The sequence below is a fragment of the Rhinolophus sinicus genome, chromosome X (genome assembly GCF_036562045.2).
Source record: "Rhinolophus sinicus isolate RSC01 chromosome X, ASM3656204v1, whole genome shotgun sequence".
Classification (NCBI taxonomy): Eukaryota; Metazoa; Chordata; class Mammalia; order Chiroptera; family Rhinolophidae; genus Rhinolophus; species Rhinolophus sinicus.
The window spans coordinates 74,918,123-74,931,932 of NC_133768.1; the positions used below are offsets into that span (position 1 = coordinate 74,918,123).

Below are 13,810 nucleotides of genomic sequence, written 5' to 3' on the forward strand. Positions count from 1 at the left end.
TGCTGTCTCTGCAGCCAGATGCAGAGCTGTGGGCCTCAGCAGCCCTGGGTGCCCCCAATGTTATCAGCCACAAAAGATGGGGGCAGGATGGGCTGGGAGAGGAGGCTGGTGTGTTTGTGGCTTTGTTGTTCTCCAAGTAATGGTGACTGCCAGTCCATTGCTGCCTCACCCCAATATCTTCTCCCTTGTCACTGAAATTAGCCACAATGTGCTCCTCCACTCAGGAACTGTCTTTTCAGTTCTCAGGGTTGTAGATATTCCGCTCTTTAACCCAAAACTGCTACCATTTTCTTCTGGGGCCCACTGCTAGCACTGGGAGCATGTCGGGAAGGCGAGCTCTGGGAGATTGTATGGGGGCAGCCAGGTTCTGTAGCTTTCTTTTCTTACTATCACTGAGAATTGTCAGACGACAGCTGTCACACTCCTGTATTCATCTTTCCCCGGAGGTGTCTGCCTAAGTCGCCTGGGTTTAGCCATATTGTATGCTGATCAGTCAAGCAGGAATACTTGGTTCCACAGAGAGTGCATCTGCAATTTGAATCATCTCCTCCCCCAGGACTGCAGTGAGCTCCGGGCTATGTCTGTTGCCCCCATCTCTGTACTTCTCACTACCCTCCTCCCTTATTTGCCCCAATTTGCCACCTTCAGATTTTCAATGTGCAGATCTTTTACACGTGCTTGTGTGTTGCACAGGGATTCCTTTTTTGAATAATAGCTCTTAAACTTGTTGTAACTTCAAGGGGAGAGATCAAGAGGAACCCCTCATGCTGCCATGTTTCTGATGTCATCTCTTACTATTTTTCTTATGTATTATCTTTATGCATTTCTTATATATTATCATTTATTCATCATCAGTTGCCCAGATCCCCCTCGTTTTAGGACTATTAGAAAAATGTATAAGAAAATGAAAGGGAGAGATAAATAGACAAAGATAAAAGTGGAGTGGAGAAGAGTCACAAAAATACTTGGGTCATACCAGTCACTGCACTAAATCATGTTGCTCAAAAGTTGACCATGCAGTTATCAGAAACACAAAAAGAAGGTTTGGGTGTGAATTTGAACCAATAATAGAATTGAAATACCAGAAAAGACGAATCTGATTGTCTTGTTTCTTATTTCCCAGCAAACCTCAGTCAGAAACACTGAAGGCAGGAGACTTGAGGACACGTATTAGCCGATGTCAAGTGTGCATGAAGAGGACATAACATTTTGTTTTGAAGAATTCCTTGTGTTTTTAAATGTGATATATATATATGTATATATATATATATAAGATTCCCAGGATGCAATGTCTCACTCTCCCCAACTTTACCACTGCTGCCACCAATGGTGCTATTATATATGACCAAGAGAATATGCTGACTACTTCCCATGGAGATTCATATGTACCTCAGCAATGTGCCAGAGCAAGGTCGCTATTATTTTTCTAAGAAAGAAATAAGTAAATGAATTTGCTTTTGGGTCCAGAATGACTTTCTCCAAGGATTATAACATGAAGATTATATATTTTACCCAGTAACTAAAATGGCATGTTAAAAATTCAATTAAGAGAAGAATCACACTGAGTAAAATAAAAGACTGCAGTTTGGGGCAAGAATTATTTTTCATGGTGCTACTAATCCTACTGTATCCCAGGTTTTTAATATAAAAGTGTTAAGCTTATTTTGCTGTGTAAGTAAAGAATGTGTGTATATTGTGTAAACAGTCTTTTAGCTCAAAATGTTGAGTCATTTAGGTGTGACCTGACGTGAGCCACTCTTTACAGAAAATGTAGGAAAATCTAGAATACAGACAACAAGATTTTATATCCATGTTTATCAAAGAGAGAGAAAGAATTTATATTATTGCATCAAGTTACTACTGAGAATAAATTTATTTTGATTTTTATGCCATAAGTTCTTATTTGACTTTTTCAATATAGGTCATTTTCAGTCACTTGAATCACAATTTTAAATGTTTATGTTACATGCCAAATTATATCTAATGGAGTAATTTGTCTTCTACTATATTCTCCAAGGCACTTTTAATACCAGATGCCTCCAGTTTCAGTGTTTCTTACATCTTGTTTTTGTTCATCCCTGACCAAGCAAAGTTCTCCCAAATAATTTTGAGAAACAAAAAAATGTACAAAAAAATTGATGGTTCTTTTCCCTGTGCTTCTTATATAAGAATTATTTTCCTGTGGTCTCTGCTTATACAAGAACTGGGAAGACAAATACTTGGTTAGGCTTCTCTCTTCAATTACAAAGCCAATTGTTGTTTCTTATTCTTTTTTATTCTAAACGTTTTATTATAAATAGTCATAGAATACCTTATTTCCCTAGCTGTCATTTTCTCAATGTTTTTTAACTCACTCACCAATATCAATTTAATTAAAGATATCATCTGTTGTAAGGATGGTTTGTTGCGTATCTCTTCAGCCTCTGTGGCAAAATCTGCTCATTTATAGATGGGCTACATCAACAAGTAGTCCCATCTCAGAGAATCATTTAGAGCAATTCCAAACCAAAAGAGGTTTCTGCAGACTTCAATCACTCCAATTGCTGCTACAAAACATACAGTAATATAAAGTTTTTTCAATGAAGAAAATAACCCACTGTAAGGTATTTTTGAGATAATAAATTTATGAATAACATTGTGTTGATGGCTGATAAAGGAAGCAGAAGTACCTTCTATTTGGGGAAGAATTCATTAATAATGTGTAAAGCAGAGTAGTGAGTTATAATGAACACATGTAGATCTCTAAAATAGAGGACTTGCTGAAAGTAAGATGCATTAAAAGCCTCTATAATGAAATTTGTGATATAGCTAAAAGGTAAAACAACCCTTGAGAATTTTATGCCCTAATATGAACTCAATCTAAAACTTAGAGTCTATAGTAGTAAAAGTTAGGTTCTAAACAACAGTAATTACCTAATAATACTATTGATTTCAAAGCCAGCCAATTGTAAATTCTAATTTTATTTTCCCATGTAGCCACATGCATGAAAACAGTAATGGGTAATTGTAAATGAAAATGCCATATTACATCGCAGAGAATTTTCTACATGCTGTACACTTAAAGGTTCTTCCTTGAGTTACAGTCACAAACACTAATTCCAGAGATTTTGCTATGTGTAGCTTTCCCTTTCATTTTTATTTGGTTGAAAACCTTGGCTCAAAAAGGACCTCATAACATTTTAATAGTGGCATGTGCAACTAATCTATGTGGTTCCTAAAACCCCTAACTATCCCCCGCTCTGCTGTGTTGTTTAAAGTGCGTGAACCCAGTAAACCCAATACGTTCCGGGACCTAATGGTTGTTTATCCTCCCTTGCCACTAAATATTCAAAGATTATTCTTGATGTAGCTGCTCTAGTAGTTATCTATAGTGAGTTTTGAAGTCATAAAATTAATGATTTTCCCACATAGGCAGGCAATGAAAGAGCTGTTTTGCTTAATCAGATACAAATAGTTATTACATGTACCAACCAATTGATTTTACATATATATAAAATTATATAAATAAATATATATAATTTCATATATGTAATTATATAAATAAATATGTATAATTATATAAATAAACAAATATATATAATTATATAAATAAACGAATATATATATATATATACATACATAAATATATATCACACACACACACACACACACACACACACACACACACTCACATGCCATGTTGATGTCTCACTCATCACTTCGAGCTTCTAAAAGAGGTTTTATTGGACCTCTTGTGGTAGTACTGTGTCTTTTCTTACTTGGCCAAATTTGAAAAACGCTTTCTATTTCTTGTAGTACCAATGAGGTTCTTTGCCTCAATTGGCATGTTTAATTGATAACTCACTGCCAAGCCATCAGAAGTTTATTCATATGTTAATCACAAGAGGGCACTATTGCCTATAAAAATAAATCAGCATGTGCAATGATTTGCTGAGGTCATTATAGATGGTGGTTGTGGAGCTGTCTAACGCCCTGCCTCCAGATTCCTTTTAAGCTTTATGCATTCTTTCATCCTCACAAAGATCAATAGCAAGTATTTTAAGAGGTTGCCTAGTTTCCCAATGTCTGCATCCAAAATAAGGGACAGCTTTACTGTCAAAGATTCTCTTAAGAGCCTGATTAGGAGTTGGCTCTGGTAGTACTTCCCATGTCTCTCAACACAGAAGCAAAAAGCAGTCACTTTTGTTTGGTCAGGACTTCAATTGGATCCTTTAGCGGAGACTCTTTGTTCTCAGGCAGGACTATAAACACCTTCATCCCTAGGTAGCTCTAAAAATAAATTGAATCCTATTTTAAAGTCGTGTCATTTTCATTTTAGAGCACTGGTTTCTAGAGTCTATTCAGGATGTTTGGGAGGTTTGTGTGGTGGAAATACTCATAAATTGGAACACAGAAGGAATAAATCTGGATAGGCCAGTCTCCCAAGTTCCACGGTAACAAATGTTCATTAGCTGTAGGGTATCATGATAGCAACCCAAAATCAACACAACCAGAAAGATACCTATATTTCCAAGAGGATATATGCTATTTGATCTTTGACTACCAAATCTTACTAATTCTAGGCCAGGCCAGGATAGATCATTGGGCTTTTGCCATCAATAGCTGTCTGGAGGAAGCTGGTTTACCAACCTGTTCCCTAACACATGGACAGGCTAACATCACATTTATTATTTCTGTATTTCTCTGAGTGGACAGCATGCCCAACCCCTGAACCTAAAGGGTAACAAATTGCTGACATCCCACCAATTTATGCAAGATATGTTCTGTTCTCCTTCAGATTCACATGGCATTCTTCACCCTGCTTTCTGCCCTAGACAATTCCTGTGCTCTCTGGCTTCTGGTTTGGTTCAACCAATGGGATACCCCAGCAGTATAGCAGAGTGAGGGACAGACTGAGGTTAGGGTATTTATATTCATGGGGCCTATGGGTTCACCTCAGGTTAACTTGTGCTCCACAGTTGAATGTTCTTGCTCTTCTGAAGATGACCTACTCTTCTTGATGAACTCCCCCTCTGATTCCAGTAACCTCTTTCTTCTCACCTCTTCAGGTCTATGTTTATGATGATAAGTCTGCTGCTGCTGTGCTGCTAGCCCTGGATTCCTGCACTACCTTTTGGTGGTTCCCTTCCATACCACCTATATGTTTCTAATTAAACTCTCCTCAGATTATCCTAATTTAAGTGTGTTGTCCATTGGCTGTTGATACCCTGACAAATGCACAATTGCTTCTAGTTTCCAAATTTTAGTAGAGGTACTTTATTCTATTTGTGGCAAAATGAGGATGAATTGATAAAACTGAAATACATGTTAGCATCTTCCACTTAGAACTGAGAGATAGGCCAGCAGAAATATGACTTAACAGTACTTACTCCAAGACCTAGTATACCAAACTTTATTGGAAGCTGTGTTCCAATGTTCTTAGGGCAAAATGAAGCAAAGTAAGTTCATTATGATAGTAAATTATTTAGCTTTTTCTAAATATTGGCCTACTGGAACTCTAAAGAATGCATTTTGCAAAACTTCACCTCAGGTGGTCATTTGACTTGCTCCATCCTACCGCAAATCTCAGTTGCCTCATTGGCAGAATAGATTTTAAGCACCAATAACTGATATCTGAAAACTAAAGAAGGAGAACTCCTAGTAGTGCTACTTCCACCAGAGAAATCTACCAAGTCAGGTATACATTTCTGTGGTCAGTAAAAAACCCAGAGTGTTACTAGACCAAGAAATTAAGGCACGTAAAACAAGTGGTTTTCTAGCCTCAAGAGCTTCTGTGAAAGGTGAACCTGCAGAAGTACTTCAGAGCTGCTTCCCTTCGGTTCATCGAGGTAACCAGAGTGAATGCTTAGACTGGAGATTATGGAAGATGGAACAGGCTTTCACACCAAAGGCAGTCTGTGACTACTTGCTAATTTCAAATGAGGCCACATGGAGTCTACCAAGAAGTGAATATCCCTTCATTTAAAGTCAGATCATTTTCTGGTCTATTTCTTTGAGGCCAGTAAAGTGCTTGCTATTGCCAGTCTAGCACAACCACAATGGTAAACCAGATGTCAGATCTCTGTGATTTTTGTCTGACACAATAATTTGAACTTTGTTTGAACTCTAAGGAAGATTACCTCTGATGCCTCAGTAACAGCAGGAGTAACATCTTACATTTATAAAGTTCTCATTCAAATGCCATTCTTCACACATTACTTCATCTGAGTGTAAACAACCCTGATATAGTCAAACAGAGCAAGATCTCCATTTTACAGATGCAGAAGCTGAACCTTAGAATGTAACTTTCTCAAGGTCAGAAGACAAGTTACTAAGTTCTGTTTCACTCAAAATCTAATCACTTTCTAGTCATGAAGATGCCTACATCAAAAAACACAGAATCCTCTGTGTTGGAGATACTTGGCACTCCACGTGTCTCTGCCTCATGAGAAGTAATAAGCTGCACGTTTTGGAAACCTTCGTTCCCAGTCAAGGATGAGCACTTTTCCCAGCACCATCGAAGTACCAGAGACACTTTAGAATTAGCCCTTGCACTCAGGGGACTTACAGTGAATCCACTGTACATCAGGATACTCTTGTCTGTCTATAGCTAAAGAAAACCTTTTGAGTCTGGCCTGGTGCCCACCTTATCTGAGCTTCTTCAGAGATCTTAAATCCAGATGAACTCCTGGAATTTGAATGCTCTGTCCTGCAAACCCGCCAGTGTTACTGGTGTCCAAGTAAGGACCAGTGTATCTTGGTTGCTATGCAACCTGAAATCATGCAGATGCTATTAACTATTGTAGATAATGCAGAGAGTACTAAAATTTATTTAGTTCCAAAAGGAGAGTTCGTTATATTTCATTTACATTAATATACAAAATATACAAAAACACACAGAGGAACAACTTGAGTTTGCAAACTACTGGTATAACCTCCATTGGTCATATTTCACATGCAGTAGCTTTCCTTATTTGGCTCCCTTCAGCAAAAACTTAGGCTCGGAATCAGATGAACAAGCATCAAGCCAATTGGGCCAAAAAGTATGTGGTTATCAGAGAGGCAGGAAAGGTTAAAGACAAGTTAGAAAGCATCTAAGTGGAAATAGGGCCCTGCTTATAGTAATCAGTATAGTAAGAAGCCAGGCTTTGAGATTACTGGGTTTAAATATGTTCTTAAATTGACTATGTACTTTCAGATGTGGAGCTCGTACCCACGCTAAGGACAGCAGCAATGCAGAAACTCCCCCCACCCCATGGAGTAGAAAAACATAACAGCCTCAAGCCATTTTCATAAATAAATCCTTCTCCTGCTCTGAGAAACAAGTATTTTCTTTTGTCCTCTCTGAACAAGCAGAAGCAGCCATGGGCACATGAAAATGTGCTAAAGCTTTTCTCCTTGCAGCTCTATCAGTTTTTGCTTCATCTATTTTGAATATCTGTTATTAGGTGCATAAATATTTATGACTTTTATGTCATCTCCATAAAACAATCTCTTTATCATGATAATGGTAACATAGTAAAGAAAATGTTAATATTCTTTGCTCTGAAATCTACATATATAGCAAAATAGCCATCCAGCTTTCTTTGTGTTAATGTTCATATGGTATATTTTTTCCATCATTTTACTTTTAATCTATTTCTGTCTTTATATTTGAAGTGCATTTATTGTAGGCAGCATACAGTTGGATCTTGTTTTCTTATACAATCTAACGATATTTGCTTTTTAGTAGACCATATTAAATGTGGTTAGGTTTAACATCATCACCTTGTATTTGTTTTGTATCTGTGCTGTTTGTAATTTGTTCACTTTTTAATGCCCTGGTTTAGATTGAGTATTTTTCTGATTCCATTTTATCTTATGTGTGGCATATTAACTATAACATTTTGTTTGATTAATTTGGTGACTGCCTTAAGGTTTAAGGATATGTATTTAAGTTATCACAATACACATTCAAGTTATATAATACCACTTCATGTATGCTTTAAAAATGTTACAATAGGGGCGGCCAGATGGCTCAGTTGTTTAGAGCACGAGCTCTGAACAGGGTTGCCGGTTCGATTCTTGCATTGGCCAGTGAGCTGCGCCCTCCACAACTAGATTGAAGGACAATAACCTGGAGTTGACGGGCCCTGGAGAAACACACTGTGCCCCAATATTCCCCAATAAAAATTTTTAAATGTTACAATAGTATATTTTCAATTCTCCCCTCCTGATCTTTGTTCTATTATTTTCATACAGTGTAGCTTTAATATGTTACAGACATTATCATTATTTTTGTTTAAACAGCATATTCTCTTATTTTATATAACTCACATACCATAAAATTCAGCCCGTCAAATGTATGTAACTATTATTAGTATATTCATAAAGGTACACAACCATCATCACTATCAAATTCCAGAACATTGTTATCACCCCAAAAAAGAAAACCCATACCGATTAACAATGACTTCCTGTCCTTTCTCTGCGGATTTTCCTTACCCCCAGCCTTAGACAGCCACTTTTTTCCTCTAAATATTAGCATACTCTAGACATCTCAGATAAATGGAATCATACAATATGTGGCCTTTTGATCCTGGTTTCTTTCACTTAACAATGTTTTCAAGACGCATCCACGTTGTAGCATGAGTCAGAACTTCATTCCTTTATTATTTTTTTCATTAAGGTAACATTCACAAAACTCTAAACTAACAATTGTCAAGTGAACAATTCAAGTGGCGTTTAGTATATTCACAACGTGTCCAACCACCATCTCTATCTAGTTCCAAAACATTTTCATCATCCCAAAAGAAAATCTTATACCTCTTAAGCAGTCATTCCCCACTCCCTGCAGCCTCTGGAAGCCACTAATCTGCTTTCTGTTTCTATGAATTTACCTACGCTGAATGTTTTATATAAATAGAATCATACAATATGTGCCGGTTTTTGTCTGGTTTCTTTCATTTAGCATAATGTTTTCAAGGTCCGTACACATTATAAGATTCGTGAGTACTTCAGTCTTTTTTAAGTTTAATAATCAATTGTAATGATATACCAAATTTTGTTTATCCATTCATCTACTGACATTGGGGTTGTTTCCACCTTTGGGTGGTTGTAAATCATGCTGTTATGAACATTCATGTAAAAGTATTTGTTTGAATACCTGTTTCCAATTCTTTCAGGTATATACCTAGAAATAGATTTGCTTGGTCATATAGTAAGTAATTCTACGTTTAATTTCTTGAGAAACTGCCAAACTTTTCCACAGCAATGTACAAATATTACATTTTTCTTCACACACTTACCAAAAATTACTTTTTCCATTTTTAAATTACAACCATCCCAGTGGATGTGAAGTGGTATTTTATTGTGATTTTTATTTGCATTTTCCTAATGACTTTAGGAAAAGTCATTAGGAAAAAGTCAAAAGATGTTAACATCTTTCTGTGTGCCTATTGATCATTTGTAATTCTTTAGAGAAATGTCTATTTAGATGCTTTGTCCATTTCTTATTATTATTAGTTTCAGGTGTACAAAACAATGTAATAGACATTTATACCCCTCACAAAGTCATAACCCCCCTACCCTACTCTACTACCCCTCTGACATCGCACACAACCATTATATTTCAACTGTCTCTATTCCTTTTTCTATACTCCACTCCTTGTGAATATATATATATATATATATATATATATATATATATATATATATATATATATATATAAAATTATAGTTGACATTCATTATTGTTCAGCTTCAGCTTCAGGTGTACAGTGCAGTGATCAGGCATCTACATCATCCCTGAGGTGGTCTCCCTAATGAGACAAGTGTCCATCGGATACCTTACAAAATCTTTACAACATTATTGATTATATTCCCTAAATTGACTTTTGTATCCCTGCGGCAGTCTTGTGGTTACCGATTGTGCTTTCTAATCCCCTCACCTCCCGCCTTATCCCCACCCCCCCTCCCATCTTGCATCCCTCACTTTTTCCTCTATGTCTCTGAGACTGTTTCTGATTAGTTTGTTCATTTATTCTATTCTTTAGATTCCACATATAACTGAGATCATATGATATTTGTCTTTCTCCGTCTGACTTATTTTGCTTAGCAGGATGTTCTCTAGGTCCATCCATATCGTTGCAAATGGTAAGATTTTATTCTTCTTTATGGCCAAGTAATACTCCATTGTATAAATGCACCACAGTTGCTTAATCCAGTCATCGACCGATGGGCATTTTGGTTGTTTCCATGTCTTGCTATTGTGAATAGTGCTGCAATAAACATAAACGTGCATAAACTTTTTCGAATTAGTGTTTTGGATTTCTCTGGATAGATAGCTAGGAGTGGAATTGCTGGGTCAGAAGGTAATTCTATTTCCAGTTTTTTGAGATACCTCCATACTGATTTCCATAGTGGCTGCACCAATCTGCAATCCCACCAGCAGTGAACGAGGGAACCCTTTTCTCCACATCCTCACCAGCACTATGTTGATTAATTGATGATAGCCATTTTGACTGGGGTGAGGTGGTATCTCTGTGTTTTTTGCTTTCATTTCTCTAATGATTAGTGAGGTTGAGCATTTTTTCATATGTCTGTTTGCCATCTGTATGTCCTCTTTAGAAAAATGTCTCTTCATGTCCCCTGCCCATTTTTTAATTGGGTTGTTTGTTTTCTTGGTGTTGAGTTGAATGAGTTTTTTATAAATTTGGGTATTAACCCCTTATCAGATACATCATTGACAAATATCTTTTCCCATTCAGTAGGATGCCTGTTTGTTTTATTGATGGTTTCCTTTGCTGTGAAAAATCTTTTTCATTTTACGTAATCCCATATGTTTATTCTTTCTCTTCCCTTGCCCAAGGGGACATATCAGTAAAAATATTACTGAGGGTAATGTCTGCAAACTTTCTTCGTATATTTTCTTCTAGGAATTTTATGGTTTCAGATCTTACATTTAAGTCCTTATTCCATTTTGAATTTATTCCTCTTCATGGTGTAAGGAGGTGGTCGAACTTCATTTTTTTTGCATGTGTCTGTCCAGGTTTCCCAGCACCATTTATTGAATAGACTGTCTTTACCCCACCATAAATTCTTGCTTCCATTCTTGTAGAATAAATGAGCATAAAGTCATGGATTTATTTCTGGGCTCTCTATTCTGTTCCACTGATCTATGAGTCTGTTTTCATGCCAGTGCCATGCTATTTTGATTACTGTAGCCTTGTAGTATAATTTGATGTCAGGTATCTTGATACCTCCCATTTTGTTCTTATTTCTCAAGATTGCTGAGGCTATCTGGGGTCTTTTATGGTCCCATATAAATTTTAGGATTACATGTTCTATTTCTGTGAAAAACGTCATTGGTAGTTTGATAGGAATTGCGTTGAATATGTATTTTCCTTAGGCAGTATGGACATTTTAACTATATTAATTCTTCCTATCCATGAACATGGTACGTGTTTCCATCTATTTGTATCTTCTCTCATTTCTTTCTTCAGTGTCTTATAATTTTCTGAGTACATATCTTTTACTTCTTTGGTTAAATTTATTCCCAGGTATTTTATAGTCTTTGAAGTAATTGTAAATGGCATTGTTTTTTTTTATTTCTCCTTCTGGTGTTTTATTATTGGTATATACAAATGCAACTGATCTCTGAATATTAATTTTGTATCCTGCTACTTTACTAAATTCATCTATCAGCTCTAATAATTTCTTGGTGGAGTCTTTAGGTTTCTCTCTATATAATATCATGTCATCTGCATATAATGACAATTTTACTTCCTCCTTACCAATTTGGATGCCTTTTATTTCTTTTTCTTGTCTGATTGCTGTGGCTAGAACTTCCAGCACTATGTTGAATAGAAGTGGAGAAAGTGGGCAATCTTGTCTTGTTCCTGATCTTAAGGGGAATGGTTTTAGCTTTTCTCCACTTAGTATGATGTTCGCTGTGGGTTTATCACATATGGCCTTTATTATATTGGGATATGGTCCCTCTATTCCCCCTTTCTTAAGGGTTTTTATCATAAATGGTTGCTGAATTTTGTCAAATGTTTTTTCTGCATCTATTGATATGGTCATATGATATTTATTTTTCATTTTTTAATGTGGTGTATCACATTAATTGATTTATGGATGTTGAACCACCCTTGCATACCAGGGATGAATCCCACTTGATCATGGTGTATAATCTTTCTAATATATTGCTGAATTCTGTTTGCTAGTATTTTGTTGAGGATTTTTGCATCTATGTTCATTAGCGATATCGGCCTGTAGTTTTCTTTTTTTGTGGTGTCTTTGTCTGATTTTGGGATCAGGGTGATAGTGGCTTCGTAAAAAGTGTTTGGGAGTCTTCCCTCCTTCTGGATTTTTTGAAAGAGCTTGAGGAGAATAGGTGATAATTCTTTTTTGAACGTTTTGTAAAATTCACCTGTAAAGCCATCTGGTGCAGGGCTTTTGTTTGTTGGGAGCTTATGGATTACCGATTCAATTTCCCTGGTAGTAATCAGTCTATTTAGGTTTTCCATTTCTCCTTGAGTTAGCCTTGGAAGGTTGAATGCTTCTAGAAAATTATCCATTTCTTCCAGATTGTCTAATATGTTGGTGTGTAGTTCCTCATTGTAATTGGTTTGTTTTGTTTTTGTTTTTTATGGGTTTTTTTTTTTTTTTTTTTTTTTTTGCATTTCTGTGGTGTCTGTTGTCATTTCTCCTCTTTCATTTCTAATTTTGTTAATTTGGGTTCTCTCTCTGTCTTTTCTTTTTTTTATGAGTCTGGCTAAAGGTTTGTTGATTTTGTTTATCTTCTCAAAAAATCAGCTCTTGGATTTATTGATCTTTTGAATTATTTTTTTTTTTCCTTTTTTGGGGGATCTCTATTTCATTTGTTTCTGCTCTCATCTTTATTATCTCCTTCCTCGTACTCCCTTTGGACTTATTTTGCTGTTCTTTTCCCAGATCCCTTACGTGTAAGGATAAACGGTTGATTTGTGATTTTTCTTGTTTCTTTAGGTAGGCCTGGATTGCTATGAATTTCCCTCTTAAGACTGCTTTTTCTGTATCCCCCATGTTTTTGGGTGGTCGTGTTTTCATTTTTGTTTGTCTCGATATATCTTTTGATTTCTTCCTTGACCTTATTGTTGACTTATTCATTATTCAGTAACGTGTTATTCAGCCTCCATTTATTTGTGTGTCTGCCAGGTTTTTAATCGTAATTTATTTCTAATTTCACAGCAGTTTAGTCAGAGAAGACACTTGACATGATGTCAAATTTCTTAAATTTATTGAGACTTGTTTTGCGGCCTAACTGTTCTATCTTGGAAAATGTTCCATGTGCACTTGAGAAGAATGTGTATTCTGCAGTTTTGGGGTGAAATGCTCTAAAAATATTGATTAGATCCAACTGGTCCAATGTGTCATTTAAAGCCTCTGTTTCCATATTTATTTTCCATCTGGAGGACCTGTCCCTTGTTGTCAGTGGTGTGTTGAAGTCCTCTACTATCATAGTGTTACTGTTGATCTCTGTCTTTATGTCAGTCAATATCTATTTTATATATTTAGGTGCTCCTATGTTGGGTGCATAGATGTTTACTAGTGTTATGTCCTCTTGTCGGATTGATCCCTTTGTTATTATGTAGAGCCCATCTTTGTCTTTTAATATATTTTTCATTTTAAAGTCTATTTTGTCAGATATAAGTATTGCAACTCCAACTTTTTTCTCATTTCCATTTTCATGAAATATCTTACTCGGACCCTTCACTTTCAGCCTGTGTGTGTCTTTTGATCTGAGGTGAGTCTCTTGTATACAGCAAAGGGTTTAGTTTTCTTATCCACTCAGCTGCCCTATGTCTTT

The 13,810-nt window shown here is 36.2% G+C and overlaps 1 protein-coding gene across 5 annotated transcripts in view; it reads left to right on the top strand.

The window, feature by feature from the left end:
• COL4A5 (collagen type IV alpha 5 chain) overlaps positions 1–13,810 on the top strand; it is a 373,394-nt gene that overhangs the window by 303,893 nt on the left and 55,691 nt on the right. For 3 of the 5 annotated variants that reach the window (XM_074323263.1, XM_074323259.1, XM_074323260.1), the window contains one exon: positions 1,124–2,394. The exons of the other annotated variants lie outside the window; for them this stretch is intronic. In XM_074323263.1, the coding sequence (XP_074179364.1) occupies positions 1,124–1,205 (82 nt within the window). In that variant the 3' untranslated portion in view covers positions 1,206–2,394. Of the gene's footprint in view, positions 1–1,123; positions 2,395–13,810 lie in introns of those variants that run through there. 5 annotated transcript variants of the gene reach the window in all.